This window comes from Coloeus monedula (assembly GCF_965178545.1).
Source record: "Coloeus monedula genome assembly, chromosome: 3".
Lineage (NCBI taxonomy): Eukaryota > Metazoa > Chordata > Aves > Passeriformes > Corvidae > Coloeus > Coloeus monedula.
The window spans coordinates 27,272,360-27,288,296 of NC_138783.1; the positions used below are offsets into that span (position 1 = coordinate 27,272,360).

Below are 15,937 nucleotides of genomic sequence, written 5' to 3' on the forward strand. Positions count from 1 at the left end.
GGCTGCGGGAGGCGGGCGGGAAGCACCGCCCCCGGCACGGCACCGCTTTCCGTTTCCCTTGCCGGTACGGGAGGAATAATTTCCGTAGTAATTGTCACGCAGCTGTGCGTACCGGTGCGATTCTCTCTTCCCTGCGTCCACGAGTGTCTGTCTTAACTCGTCTTTTTTTTCCCCCACCCCTCTGTCTCCTTACAAATGCTCAGAAAACAAATATGTATCAGAGGATGGGTCGGGTTGGAAGGGACCACAGTGGGTCATCTGGTCCAACCTCCCTGCTCAAGCAGAGTCGTCCCAAGAGCACATTGGTACAGGATTGTGTCCAGACGGTTCTGGAATATCTCCAGTGGGGGAGACTCCTGACAGACAACACAGAGAATAGAAATTTTCAGTTCCCCTTGAAGCTGCTAAAGAGAGCTTAAATACTAACTAGCAAAATAGATAAAAGAGTATACAAGTAGACATACAGGATGCTAAACATAGCTGGAACCAGTGGATAAACAGATAATGAGGAATATAGTGGGTTTTGTGGCAAAGCCAAGTAACAAGAAGGAACAGCGCATGCTCTAAGAGAAGCTCAAGCCAAGGTCATCTGCAATGTTGAGGGTGTCAGGAAAATCCACGAACACCAGAGGTTTATGTCCAAAAAAGAGACAGAAGAGTCCTGCAACTTTATTCAAATAAAGAGAGAGAGTCCACCGGGGCACACGCCCGCGGGGTTTTCTCTCTCGAGGTTTCGGAGGGCGCAGCCTCCTTTTATCCCAAACTCTCGGCCGCATGTTGCCCTCTTCCTTTCCCCATTGCCTGAGGTACCAGGAAGGTACAGCCTTCCCGAACTGCCTACCACATATTCCCCCCTCGAACCTACTGTTTTACCCCAAAGCTCAGAAACTCAGGCTTGTGCAGATCCTTGTCTGTTTCAGGAGCCAAGCTGTGTGAGCTCTGCAACAAACCTGCTGCCCAAAGTTAGTAGCCAATTTCAAAGACATTAACACCCATACCTTCACCCAACGAATTGTTTGTAAAGACATTAACTTTCCTCTCAGAGGCACTCAGTGGGTATGACCACCAGAGACCCCTTTAGATGACCCTCTAGAACCATAAAGGACTTCCAGCAGGAGGTGGATGCATGCAAATTAGTTTTAGGAAAAGTGATGTTTCTGTATTAGCAAGGAAGTACACTGCAATGAATATGTATGGCCATGATGGATTTTTACCCTGTTGTAAGATCTCACAACACACCTAAATTAGCAAAGATACCTTCTGGGTGTCCAGCATGCTCATAATAAAGAATCCCTGATTTCTAATATTTTAAGTTGTGTTAGAAAGTTTGTTTGCTAGCTGTTTTCAGTCTCACTCCAGGCCAGGCTCCAGGGGCATGTGGTGCTGAATCAAAAAAAAAACCCTGGCTCCACAGGCAGAGCCTGCGCCACCTCACGCTGCACAGTCGCAGGACTCCGCGGCCCCCAGGGACCCCGCGCCGGCAGAGGCGGGGGTGTCGGGGCAGCGGGAGGGTACACAGCCTGCTTTGCCGCTCGGCTCGGCGGCGGCCACGGCTTACCCAGGGCCGCAAATTAGCGGCTTAGCGAATTGGACCCCCGTGGTGGCTCCTAGCCCGACTGTGCATGCATTGGCTGCGCCAGGAATGCCCGGATCTACCTTCTTGGCCAGCGCCGCTCCAGGTGTGACTGCACCGAGACTGCCTGGGTGTGCTCCATTGCCCTCTATGGCGCTGGACTGTCCTGCACCGCTGCAGAACAGAGCCATCGACCTTTTAATACAGCATCTGCCTTTGCTGACAGAGTTACCGAACGTATCACGGAAGCTGGAGGAACTGCTCAGCTTGCAAAAGCAGCTGCTGCAGATAACAGAGGCATCCCGCCATGCTGGGTGCACCGGGCCCATGCCACCCGCGGGAGCCGCGGCTCCAAACCAGGAAGCGGCGTGGCCAGCGGTGAACCCCGAAGCGGCGGGGGCAGCGGCCACGCCCCAGCCGGCGGCAGCACCGAACGCGGCCGCGGAGCAAGGGCCAGCAGCGGTGCCGGGCACCGGAGCGGTGGAAGAGACGAGCACGGCGCCAGGTGCAGCTGCGGCACAGGGGACAGCGACGGCGCCGAACGCTGCCGCGGAGCAAGAGACGAGCGCAGCGCTGGGCGCGGCTGCAGTCCCGGAGACGGCTGCAGCTGCTCCAGTACCAGTTCGGTGGGGACCGGCCGAGACGGCATCCCGAAAAGACGCTGCTGTTGAAACTGCAGCGCGGCCAGCTGTAGTCTGTGCTGTCTGTTCTGCCTCTAGCCAACCTAGCCAATGTGCCCCTCTCCGTCCACCTCTGTTCACTCCCAGCGTCTCAGAGTTGCCTTTGCCTGATGATTCCTCGTCGGGAAGCGAGGCAGATGAGGTTCTGGCCCCAGGTCGTCAGGCGGCTGTAGCCAGGTGGTGAAGGAAAAGGCTGCGCCGGTCTCGCCCCTGGGCCTTTCAGGACTGCACGGTAACAGTGCATCCAACCCATTACAGTCGCTTCTTAGAGTCAGTTAAGATGCAAGATTTGGAGGAGGGTGACTGGAAGTTATTGAAAACACTTGGAATGCCAAATAGATTTGAGGATCCTGGGGGTAATTTGGAAGCTGTTACACTCCATCCACAGGCTGTGCCAGAAGTTCAGGATGGTAGTGACACCCCAAAAGGGAAGATCCAAGCTTTCCCAGTGTATAAGGCTCTCCCAAATTCAGGGGAGCATGACAAGCATGAGGTAATTGCTTGGAAGGTTGCACAGGATTTGCAATCCAAGGTGGCACAACATGGGCTACGTTCTGCTGAGGTTATGCAGATAATAAGGGTGATAAATACAGATTTACTTGCTCCATTTGATATCAGACACTTAGGTCAAATCCTATTTCAACCTATACAATTTACAGTTTTTGAGAAAACCTGGAGAAAGCTGGCCGACAGGACTGCATTAGAGAATATGCAGCTCCCTGCTGCCGATCCTAGACGGACAGCGGGAACCGATGCTTTTATGGGGACTGGTCCCTTCTCTGATCCCAGCCTACAGGGTACCTTGTCCTCTAGCGTCCTGCAGCAAGCTCAACAGGTTGGCACGGCTGCCCTGTTGAAAACCATAGAGTTGTCTGCACCCAGAAAGCGATATACTGAAATAGTTCAAGGGAAATCAGAGTCATTCCTCTCTTTTGTAGAGAAAGTCGCTGCTTCTCTCGAGAAGCAGGTTGAGGATGATGGTTAAGACAGTTGTTGTTAAGGCATCTAGTGAGAGATAACGCAAACAAGGAGTGCAGAAAAATCATAGATGCCTTACCAGGGGATCCTGAGGTAACAGACATGGTTGAAGCCTGCGCTAAGGTGGGATCTGGGAACCAGAGAAGGTCTGCTTTGGCTGCATTCCTGCAGCCTGTTCACACATCTTCTGGTCGTGAACCAAAGCAACCAAAACAGGCGAAGAAACGGAAGCAGCCTAAGCCAAGCCAAAAAGAAAACACACCGATCCCCCAGTGCAAGAGGTGTGGCAGGCCAGGGCATTGCTCGGGCTACTGTAGATCCCGGACTCATGCCGATGGTCAGCCTTTGTCGGGAAACTTCTGCCGGGGTGCAAGGAGGGGGAATTGCTCTCCGATGCAGTCGCTCCCGCAGAGAGTGGCACAGGTACAGGCACAGGCCTACCCAGCCACCCTAGAGACGGCACCCAGGGATCAGACAGCACCCAGGGATCAGACGGGTTTGACGTCCACACCGCAGCCGCAGTCGTCTTAGACTCTAGCGGTATTTATAAGGTTCCCTTGGATGCATATGGACCCTTAGCCCAGGGATCCAGTGCGATGCTGGTGGGAAAACCTGATGTTGCCCATTTAGAAATCTTAGTGCACTCAGGAGTTATTGATGCTGACTTTAAAGGTCAGATTTGCGCTATGGTCTCCACACAAAAACCCCCTGTAACTATTCCTGAAAAGACCTGCCTTGCTAAATTAGTGCCGTTTAAGTCTTGTGTCCTCAGGATAGAACAAACTCACAAAGATAACGGCAGTGGATCTGCGGGACTTCCCCAGGCCTTCTGGACTGCAGACATCTCTGACCAAAGGCCACAGATGACATGTACCCTGATCCTGCCGAACGCCCGTCCACCCCGGACTCAGCTTCGAGGTTTGATTGATGCGGGTGCTGATGTAACTGTCATCTCCTTCTCTGCATGGCCTCCCTCATGGCCTTTAGCCCGGTGGGATTGGCCATCGCAGGATTAGGAGGAACCACACAGAGCTATTTAAGCAAACAGCCTGTGATGGTGAAGGATTCAGAGGGGCACACAGCTACAATTAGGCCTTATGTTGCTACCACTTCCCTTAACCTTTGGGGACAGGACATGTTGGCAGCTTGGGGGGTACGGACTGGGACAAATTTTTAGCAGGGGTCACTGTGTGCAAGGGTGCACAGTATCCTACACTGCCTTTGTGGTGGTTCATTAACACACCAATCCGAGTCAGACTCTGCTCAGTTAGTTGAATTAAGGGCTGTTACCATGGCTTTTCAATGATTCTCACAGGAACCTTTGAATTTGGTTACTGAAGCTGACTAGAGAAAGCTCTGTATACAATCAATCACCTTACAGTACCACAAAATTCAAATAATCCTGTTATTCTGAATCATTTTCTCTCACTGCAGTCTGCAGGCGACAGACAACTGCCCCGGGCAAAAGTCTGGGTGCGGAATTTACTCACTAACCAATGGGAAGGCCTGCATGAGCTTATGGTTTGGGGTCGTGGGTATGCTTGCATTTCCACAGATACTGGGGTATGGTGGCTACCTGCAAAATGTGTTCACCCTGACCTATGGAACCAGAGGCAGAACAGGCAACCTCCAAATGATGATCAGAACGCCAACCACCCAAATGGCGACCAGAGTGTAGATCAGCAGCCTAATGACTCTTCTGATGATGACCAGGATGTCAACCATCAGGCAGATGGTCCTTCTACAAGCAGAGACTGGGATGGTCCTTCCACCAGCAGAAACTGAACTTTAAATTTCTTGTTATGGAGTCAGATAGTTAAAGCCTTAAGGACATATTTAGAATTAATAACTGATGTAAATTTCTATTTAGGATTAAGAGTAGAGTTGTTCTCTTATCAAACAAGAAGGGGGAATTGTGGATACGAAAATGCTGCTAGCAAGGATTTTCTTGCTATTTTCTAAGCCTGTGAGAGACTTTTCTCTCTCACAGAAGAGGTAGCAGAGTTATGTAAACAACCAAACACCTGCAGCCTTGAAAAGTCTTTTTTATAGTACAGTAGAAGAATACCTTGACAATGGATCATTTAGGATTTTAGCCAATCACCCAAGGGGTGGCTGATCCTTTATCCAATTAAACTATGAAGAAAAAAGTCTATAAAAGAGTTTGTAAAATAATTAAATAATCAATCTTGCTGCACAATTCCTTCCTGCTGGATCTTCTCTCCTCCTCCCTACGGCTGCGAGACACGGTGAAATACCCTAGGGCTGCGGTAATATTCACACTTTTTAATATAGTGGCAAAACGCCAGATTTCATTATAAAGACCTCTGCTAAAGCTCTCTCCATGGCTGGGACACAGAACCTTACCCTGTCTCCAGTATGTGGGATAGAAGAGCCTGAAGGCCCTAATTACCATCGCTGGGGGGATTGTTTTAGCGCAGCTCCGTGCGAGGCAGCTGTAGGCAAACCTGGTACAGAAACACCAGTAAGGGCCTCTGGGATCCTGGCAGGATGCTGACTAGCCATGGAGGAGGTGAGACTGGCAGCCACCTCAGACCTGATAAGCTGAGACTGAAACTGGGTGCGAAGGGAGATTGTTATCCCTTTCCCACAGGAGAGGCAGATGGAGCTGGAGTACCACGGAGCACCTGTCGTGCTGCAGGAGGGATGGGCCACCACAGAGATACTGTGGAGGATGCTACCCACGAGACACTTCCTCACCCAGTGCCAGCAGACAGCATGCACCAGTTTCCAGTCTTGCTAGGAAATAGGCTGTGGGACAGTGGCTTCCAGAGCTGTGGAGTTTCCATGTGCTGCTGGTGGCCCACTGAGCAGACTGAGACAGCTCTTTGTAGCTGAGATGGGCCCCAAGGTTTCCAAAGGTGCGAGACCACTGCTTAAAGTTTGGTGCCATCCTGCCTCACCTCCCGTGCTTGCCGTAGTGCCTGTGTGATTGTGCAATTGTGCAGCAGTCCAGCTGGCAAGCTGCTCCAGGGAAAGGCAGATCCCCTCTTTGGATGGAACAGTTCTAAATCACAGAAACGTGACCCAAAGGGTGTGACTGTGTATCTGAGTATGGGAAGTCTCTGACAGCTCTCATTTAGACTATTTTAAGCTACATAACTGTGCAAAATGTCCTTTTCCAGTTGCCATTGCCACTAGCGAGAAATGAAAGGTTTACTGAAAAAGCATTTAAAAATGCAGATAACTTTCCATAACAGCGGGGGGAAAAAGCATACTGAAAAGAAAGACAGGTGGAAATTAAAACCAGATAAAACTGTGTGTGGACCTTTACTTGTGAAAGCAGATAACAATTATAGCAAACTACCGTAGGGAAAAAACAGATTATTCATTTCTTGAGTAACCCGAGATAAGTCTGCAGACAACTGCAAGTTACTGAAGGGGATATGAATTTTACAGCAGGGTTATATTATCCAGGTATTATGAGAGTACTAAGGGGCAGTTAATAATCTCTGTTAACCTTCAAATCTGTGAAGATGCAGGGGCAAACAATACTGTCTACAACCAAACCCAGGCAGGGCTTGATGCAGGATCCCAAGAGGTTGGTCTAGAGGTGGTGTAGCTACTAGAGTCCTCCACACTGCTTCCTAAAGCCATGGATAAGGAGGGAATATGAAAAAGATGTGATTTCAAACTGAAAAGCTGTAGCAGAGTTAAGCAAAAATCCTTGGGGCTGGGCCCACAGACAGCTTGGTACCTAATGGCTTCACATGACGAAAAACTGCACTCCCTAAATCTCACTGTTTCTCTGCACCCCCCCTTTGCTATGTATGCCACCTGCAGCCTGAGGCGATGTGTCCTGAATTTGCTCATGACTCCCAAATTAGAGTAAATATTTTTGTCAGACTGATTTGCAAACCCTTGTTCTCCCCCCACCTCCGCCTCCCCCCATCGTCTTCTCCTCTACCACTGAAAATTGTGATGTTCTCCCCCAGGTTCCAGGAAACCGTGTGACTAATTAAGCAGTTGGGGTGAGCTCAGGTGCAAAGAAAAAGCAAATCAGATGATGGGCTGCTGCCCACTCGCTCCAGCGAGTGCATTCCATCTCTGCGTGTGTCTGCCCTGCTGCTTCCTAAGGGAGAGGAGAAAGCCAGGCTTCTTCTCCAGGCTGCCCACTCTGGATCCTCACAGCGCAACCAGATTGGCAAAACAGTTTCCTGCTGTGGAAGCAAAAGCGCCGGGGCCTGGGCAGAGGCACAACACCCTCTTCCGTCCTGGAAGAATTTGGCCTGCATCTTTCATCACACAGTGGGGTGGCTCTGCTCCTTCAGGCTTTTGGGTGGTTTGGGGATTGTACATCAGAGGATTTGTGAGAAGAGTCTGCACAACCACAGCCCGGTTGCCAGAGGTGGCACACTGCAAAGTAGTGAAAGGGCTAATGGGTGGAGACATCTTCAAAAAGCCATATGTGAGAGACAGCAGCTCTGGATTTCTGTGTCTTCCTCACATCTAAATGCAGCAGGAACTTACTTTGCACAGGGCCTGCTGGTGAAGGAGCCTGGTACCATTCCTTGCCTCTTGGAGAAGGGGTGTTTTGCTGAGCTCAGAACTCTGTGGGAGCTGGGAAGTCCTCCATGGTAGCATCCCATCGCTTAGAGCAGGGACTTTCCAGCAGTCACAGTGCTTCTAGCAGCAAATTTACCTTCTGATTTTTGAAAGGCTGCTGTTCCCTGCATAACTTCACTCTGTCTGTCTATATTCCTGTGTTTACCTTTATCCATGTATCAGGAGGAAGAATTGCTTCATCTCCCAGCAGGAAACCTCAAAGACTTGCAGAGGCAGCTAGAGAAACAACAGAGAAAGAGGCTCACTCTTGATACTCTGCAAGAGGATTTCTTCATAGCCCTGCGTGGGTGTGATGTTCCTACCTGTCTCCACTCTCTCAGCATCTGCAGACATGAAGTTAACTCCACATGTCAGACAAAAAAGAAGAGTTTCCCAACTGCAAATCTGATGCTCAATTACAGAATGGAGCCTGACAGCTACTACTATTGGGTATTAATAACTCTGCTTCACTTTATGGCTTTAACAGCTGTAGCAACCAAGATTTATGATGACACATTACGTTCAGCAATGCATCACGTAAGGAAACTAATCTGACAGTGCCAGGTCACTGAGCTGACTTAAAGGCTTTTAAGTGAGTTTCTTCTGCCAGATTTGCTGCCCTATTTACTGGATAAAAATGAATAACTTGCACTGTTTTAATATAACTCCATACTTGCCTCTGTTTTGGCAGCTCCCAGACTCTTTTCCCTTTGCCACACTGCCTTCCCAGGAGCCAGCTGATCCTTCTTCATTCTCCTTTCTGAAAACCCTTTGAAACAGGTCCAGTGCTGTGTATCCTAGAGAAGGGTACATCCCAGGAGAGGGGAGGAGGGAGGAAGCTGGGAGGAAACACTGGAGCCACAGGCAGAGATGAGGGATGGAGCAGCTGTGGGAAAAGAGGGAGATGACAATTGTCCAAGAGCAGAGGGGCACGGTGGCTGCCAGCACTCACTGTCTTGTGGCAGGATTTTATCTGTAACCCAGTCACTCTTGGAGAAAATTTGTCTTGCACAGATTGGGATCACCCGTTGCTTCTCCGTAGACTTAGAATTAGAGCTGGCAGCAGGAAAGTCCAAAATAAATGCTAAGCATTAAGATTGTGCCCTGGACTTGTGTCTGGGCTGTGTCAGCCACCTCAGCAGCCACAGCACCTGAGCAGCAGCCCACGATTTTTAATCTCTTGTCTCAGCAGTGGGCTGTATATGTCCATGTGTTCCATCTTCATGGCACCATAATCCACTGCACAGACACAAGTGGATGGGTAGCAGAAGGCAGCTTCTCCTCAGGGGTAAATGAGCTCGTTCTCCCAGGCATTCATTACTGAAAGATGCATTCCTCATTATTCCTGCAATTTACCCAGGAGCCTGGTCCAGCTGGCTTTAACAGCATTTCCAATTCCCATCCCAAGGACCTTCTCTGTGGCACCCACGAGAAGCAATTAAAAAGAACAAGTGTACAGTCAGGAGGTCTAAGTTCACTGCAGAAAGTACTGTGCTTCCCCTGACAAATACTCAAGGTGTGCAAGACAGAGGATGAAGAAAACACCCTAAAATAGAGTTTGTGTTTACAAATGTTTTTGTGAAACAAGAACTTGTAAACAAATAATGTAAAGTATGAACCTTTGATTAATACTTAAACATCTGTAATTGCAGTATGTGCTGCAGTTTATCTTTGCCTACTTTGGTATCTAATAAATATTCCCAATAGAAAATATTTCTCAAAAAGTACTTTAATTGCTCCCCATGTAGCAACAGAAAATATACTGCCCAAAATCATTAGTTATTGTCAAAAGACAATATTATTTAAAGCAGAAATCTTGCTGAAGAAATATTCTTAAGAGGTGAGATCATTCACTGTTTTAATCTCCAAGTGAGACATTTCCTTACAAGTGGTTATGCTTCTCTCATTTGTGCTACTACTTCTCTTTGAGTTCCCTATTTCTCTTTCTAATTTTAGAAACATAGGGGAAAAAAGTGTTGAGAGAGATCTGGATCCTCATGTCCAGCTCCATACCAGACAATCATATTACATATTTTCTCTTCTAGCTTCATATTAAACCTGGTTTTATTTCCTTCCCTCCTGCAGTGCTCTGAAATCATGATTATCTCATTGGACAACAAGATGGTAACTTGCCTTGAGTCTGATTCTTGTGTCAACATTATCCTTTAATTTAAATAGGTAACTTTGTTCCCTGTTATTTATCCCAGTGGGGCAATATTGGAGAAAAATAAATAATTATCTAACCCATCCCTATTCCTGCTCAGCTTTGGCTTTGTCGGTGAAACAAGGCGGGTCTGTGGTGCTTGCTAGACAAAAAGGAGCTTTCCAGTTTCCTCATACAAGGTCAGCTCTTCTCCATATGTGTGCGGGTTTTAATTCATCTTTCTTGACTGTGTATGGCCAAACACTATAACAGATGTAGTGGTGATTTTCTTTTTCCAATGCTTTGTAAGTACTTTTTTAAGCTCTGCTAGGATTATGTCAGCTGGCCTGTCCTAGGTTGTGTTGATTATTCCCCCCACTTCTCCTGAGTCCTGATTATTCTAACAAAAGGCAGATACCCCTGTATTTGATGAAACATTGTGTTCTCAGCAGAAAAAGTGTAACTGTTGCCCCCAGAACTCACAATCTCGCACCCTGCACTATAAACCACCAGCTGATTTTTATGACACTGCATCTCCACCTTGATTCCTGTCCAGTCATTCCATCATCCTGGTCCGTGTACGCAGAGCCTCCCACAGCCCATCAGCCGCGGTTTCCAGTAGTACACTGTTTCAACATTGCTGTAACATCCTTGTGAGCCCATCCTAGTAGGTTCTGGATGAACGCCGGGTTCGGCTGTTTCCAATGGAGCACCACAGAGAACTCTTTGGCAGAGCTGGATGTCTGGGATCTCTGCTGACAGCTGCTTTGTCTGGGACAAGGTGCCTTCGGGAAAACCATGTTGTATTTCAGTCAAGCTCTTCATTGTAGCCCGTAGGATCACAGAATCACAGAACCAAGTAGATTGGAAAAGACCTCTGAGATCATCGAGTCCAACCTGTGACCAAGCATTACCACGTCAACTAGATAATGGCACTGAGTGCCACATCCAGTCTTCCCTTAAACAACTCCAGGGATGGAGACTCTATAATTTCCCTGGGCAGCCTATTCCAATGTCTGATCTCCCTTTTAGTAAAGAATTTCTTCCTAATGTCCAATCTGAACCTGCCACAGCTTATGACTGTGTCCTGTCCTGTCACTTGTTGCTTGGGAGAAGAGACTGATCCCCACCTGGCTACACCCTCCTTTCAGGGAGCTGTAGAGAGCGATAAGGTCTTCCCTGAGCCTCCTTTTCTCCACGCTAAACAAGCCCAGGTCCCTCAGCCGCTCATCACAGGACTTGTGCTCCAGATCCTTCCCCAGCTTCGTTGCTCTTCTTTGGAGTCGCTCCAGCCCCTCAATGTCATTCCTGAACTGAGGGGCCCTTGAAATGTTAGTATTTCCACGGGAGGGGGGAGCGGGAAGCGGCCGCTGGGCGCTGTGTGTGGAGTTCGCGGGGCGAGCCCCCGGGCGCGGGCGGCCACCGCCGTCCCCTCCCCGGCCCGAGCGCCGCGGGGCTCCCCGGGCAGAGCGCCCGGCGGCCGGACCGGCGGCCAGAGCCGCCCCCGCTGCGGCGGGAGGGCCGGGCCGGGCCGGGCGGGGCGGGGCGGGGCGGCGATGAAGGGCCATAAAGGGCGGCGGCGGGCGGCAGCGGGGCTGGTGCGGTCGCTCGGGGTGCGCGGCGCGGCTGAGGTGAGCGGCGGGGCCGGGGCTCCTCTCCGGGGCGGGCGGGCTCGCCTGGGAGCAGGCGCTGGGCAGCGCTTTTGTCGTGGCTGTGGGTGTTCAAGGCGGTGTAACGCGGGTTCCCCGCTGCGGGGGAATGAGCGTCCCGCGAAGGGAGCCGGACCTCCGCCCCTCAGCGCCGCTGGGCTCTGCGGGGACAGGTGCATGGACTTCTTCGGGTGTTGTGTCAAATTATACGTCCTACAGGGGAAAGTTGCTGCTGCAGGGTAAAGCACCTGGTCGTGACCAAGGTGAACGTGTGTCGTCCTCGCTCTTTTTTGCCTCGGATTTGAGTGTTGTATGCAACATTCTTTACACTCGATATTAAAGATAGCTAGTGTCCCCTGCCTCCGTAGTGGTTTTCTTCCCAAGGAGTGAGCATCTTCAGGTGTCAGATCTTGCGGAGGGAATGGCTGGCAGTGAAACAAGAGGCATGTGAGCTGTTTGCATCCCAAATACACTGGAGTCGCTAGGAGTCTGTTGTCACTAGCATAAACTTTGCCGAGTAAGCACACACAAGTAATTTGGGGGTGGGAGGCTTTGGAGGTTGACCGCCTGAGAATTAAGCTCTCCATTGAACTGGAAATTAAATACTTCATCTTCCTCCCCCCAAGGGCAGCAGTGTGCATTATTCTCCTAGGTGAGGGTCATCAAGCAGAACCAAGTGTGTGGGGTGGGGTTGGAAGCACTGGTCTAAGTCCTTTCTGGTTACCGGGTGAGTGAGCTGCGTGTGTTGTCTTGGCTGTGGAGAGGGCTACAAATGGGAAGGAGGAGCGGGAACAGTTTCAGAGGTAGTAGCTGAAAGCACTTGCAGTTTAAGTTAGAAGTCACGAGAAGACTCTTATGTTCTTTAGTGATCTGACAGATTTAATGGAAATATAGTGAGTTTACAATGGAAATACACTTTAATGTGCATGAACTCCCTGAGAGCAACTGCTGGCAGGCTTGATGCTTTTGTGTTTATGCTGGGTTGGAGCATTAAGGGTTGATCTTGAAGAGCCCCTTGATTTGTCCTAGATTAATCATCTTGCAAATCACAGGGTTATTTGGTGCCTGCTGGTGCTGATGTGATCCACGGCAGCGCAGTTTGTAATGCAGCAGCTCATGCTCAAGGACAGAAGTTACTTCCCCAGGAGCATTTTAACCTCAGTGTGTGCTTGCTCTAGGATTTGGCTCTCTTCAGCCGAAGAGGTGACAGGTCAAATGAGTTGCTCAAAAATGAAAAGGTGGAAAAGGGGAAGCCTGAGATGACAATAGCTGTTCTTTGAAACTTGCTTTAAAAATGTTCCATGTACTGTGCTGTTGCACATTAGGAAATGATAGGGTTTGGTTTTTCATTCTTGGTATGCAAGAGTTAATTTGCTTAAGTTTGACTAGTCTGACCTTGGCAGCTGCAGTCTTCAGGAGTACTTGGGGCAGAAGAAGGTGAGGCCTCAATTAGTCTGTAGCTGTCAGGAAGCACCTGGTTACACAGAAACCTGGAACACTTAAAAAAAGGAAAGGGTGTTAATGCCAGTTGGAGTTGCATGACTGTAGAACATCTGTAAGTATCTACATGCTACAAAAGACAAGTGACTTAAGGAGCCTTGTCACAGCTAATCAGATCATTCTCTTGTGCTTAAAATGTTCAGACAAAGCTGTGACCAAGTATGGTTAGTGAGATTCTCAGTATTAAAAGAGTAACAGGAACTTATTATTCATCATCTGAATTTATCCCAGCTCTTACAAGCTTGTTTGCCCTTCACAAGTGAGTAGAACTTGGGGCATGTATGAATACTTCCAGAAAGGTAGTTTGCTTAGGCAGTGTCTCTGAAGAAGGGTAAAGTGTTGCTTACAAAGGTTGGAGTGCCCACTGAATGTTGTTACCTAGTGTTGCAGCTGAAATTCTGTCCAGGATGCTGAAGAGCTGCAGCTTTTTGCAGAAGCAAGGTGTACTTGGCCTTTATCCTGTGAGTGATAGATGCTGGATCGTTCAGAAAGGAAAGAGTCCTTTGAAAAGGAAGCAATCTTGTATCTCTGGCATAATTTAAGAGTTATCAGATGTCTAAGCCCTGAAACCAGCACCTGAGAGTCTTCTACTACTGTGTTAGTTGGAGGCAGCAGTTTGAGCTTTATATGCATCACAAAACAACTTCAAAGACTAACTTTCAGAATGCTTTGCAGCTCATCTTGCTTCAGCTGGTGCTGCTGACAACTTTAGCCTTAGGTAAAGCTTGTGTTATCTTTGGTAATTTCCATTTGACACAAACTGCTTTCCTGAAGTAACTCTACCTCACCAAAAGTAAGAACAATGACAACTACATTTTTTTGCCTGCACCAATAGAGAAGCTGCGTCTCATTTCAGGTGAAAGGATTGCTGGTAATCATTAATACATAGAATTACTTCTTTCTAGTTTTTATCTGTGTGAATGGACAAAAAATCAGAGCCTAGGAATAGATCTAGGAAGCACAAACAGAAAGCCTGACTTGTCTTTTTCTTTTTATATTCTACCTATGTACAGTTTCTTTGGAGAAGAAAAGCCCTAAGATGGCAGGCAAAGGAAGTAGCAGAGCAGACTCCATGTCCTGCAGTGTGCTGAACTGGGAGCAGGTCAGCCGCCTGCACGACATTCTTACAGAGGTGGTTCCGATCCACGGGCGAGGGAACTTCCCGACACTGGAGATAACTCTGAAGGACATTGTTCACACGGTTCGGAGCCGGCTGAGCGAAGCAGGCATTGTGGTCCACGATGTCCGTCTGAATGGCTCTGCAGCTGGTCACGTCCTGGTCAAGGATAATGGGCTGGGGTGCAAAGACCTGGATCTCATTTTTCAAGTTTCTCTTCCAAGTGAGGCAGAATTTCAGTTGGTTCGAGATGTTGTCTTGCGATCCCTCTTGAATTTCTTGCCGGAAGGAGTAAGCAAGCTGAAAATCAGTCCTGTAACACTGAAGGAAGCCTATATCCAGAAGCTGGTCAAAGTGTACACGGACACTGACCGCTGGAGCTTGATATCACTTTCCAACAAGCATGGCAAAAACGTGGAGCTTAAGTTTGTAGACTGCATACGACGACAGTTTGAGTTCAGTGTGGACTCGTTCCAAATCATACTGGACTCCCTGCTCTTTTACTATGACTACTCGGAAACCCCCATGTCAGAGCACTTCCATCCAACTGTGATTGGGGAGAGCATGTATGGAGACTTTGAAGCAGCTTTTGATCACCTTCAGAACAAGCTGATAGCTACCAAAAATCCTGAAGAGATCCGAGGTGGTGGGCTTCTGAAGTATAGTAACCTCTTAGTACGAGACTTCAGGCCCATGGATAAGGATGAGATCAAAACGTTGGAGCGCTACATGTGCTCCCGATTCTTCATAGACTTCCCAGACATCCTGGATCAGCAGCGCAAGCTAGAGACCTACCTCCAGAACCACTTCTCCAAGGAAGAGAGGAGCAAGTACGACTACCTCATGATTCTGCGCAGGGTGGTGAACGAGAGCACCGTCTGCCTCATGGGACACGAGCGAAGGCAGACTCTCAATTTGATTTCTCTGCTAGCACTCAAGGTGCTGGCAGAACAGAACGTCATCCCTAATGCCACTAATGTAACCTGTTACTACCAGCCAGCACCTTATGTCAGTGATGCAAACTTCAGCAACTACTACCTTGCTAGTGCCCCTGTGCTGTATGGCCAGTCCTACCCCACTTGGTTGCCTTGCAATTGACCGCTTCCCTCGAGTGCTCCTGGGTGGAGGCTACTGAAAGCCAGGATGCTGAGTGTATATATAGACGAGTAATAACTGTCAGTTGGACGTTCTCTAATGGAAACATGACTGCATCAGACTGTCCATTTCCTGGTGTGCAGTGGGATTATGCAGCCAGGTGACCTGCTATGAACCTTTCAGTATATCTCTACAAATGCCAAAAAGCCTTATTACCTCTTCGTCGGGAGAAGAGAACCAGCAGCCAAACGTTAAGAGAAGCAGTTAAGAAACTTTGTACTAGTTCTGGAAGTGGCTGTTAACATGTGATCTAAGTGGAGTATTCAGTAAACTGGGTTGGTTAATTGACTGTAAAATGCCTTAAGCAGAAGCTGCTCCTGGAGTAGCAGCAAAACTCTGCTTTCTATTCCCTAACCTCATTACTCTTCCTCAGTCCAAGCTCTGGCCACATTTCTATTGAACTAATTGTGCCAAGAGTGGGCTCATGTTATGCTGGGGTTGCTTTTGCTTTGTGGCTGTGTAGAGCTGGTAACAGTATGGATACTATCTGTCTTGTAGAGGATGTAAATGTTGTTTCCTGTAGTGCCTATGGATGTGTGGTCCTGCCTTGAGTTCAAGATTAATTTCTTGGAAGTT

The 15,937-nt window shown here is 48.7% G+C and overlaps 1 protein-coding gene across 1 annotated transcript; it reads left to right on the top strand.

The window, feature by feature from the left end:
- Positions 1-14,128: 14,128 nt before the first annotated feature.
- TENT5C (terminal nucleotidyltransferase 5C) lies at positions 14,129-15,304 on the top strand (the record flags this gene model as incomplete). Its single annotated transcript, XM_082277709.1, has 1 exon — positions 14,129-15,304. The coding sequence occupies one exon, from the start codon at positions 14,129-14,131 to the stop codon at positions 15,302-15,304; it is 1,176 nt and encodes a 391-aa protein (XP_082133835.1).
- Positions 15,305-15,937: the final 633 nt, after the last annotated feature.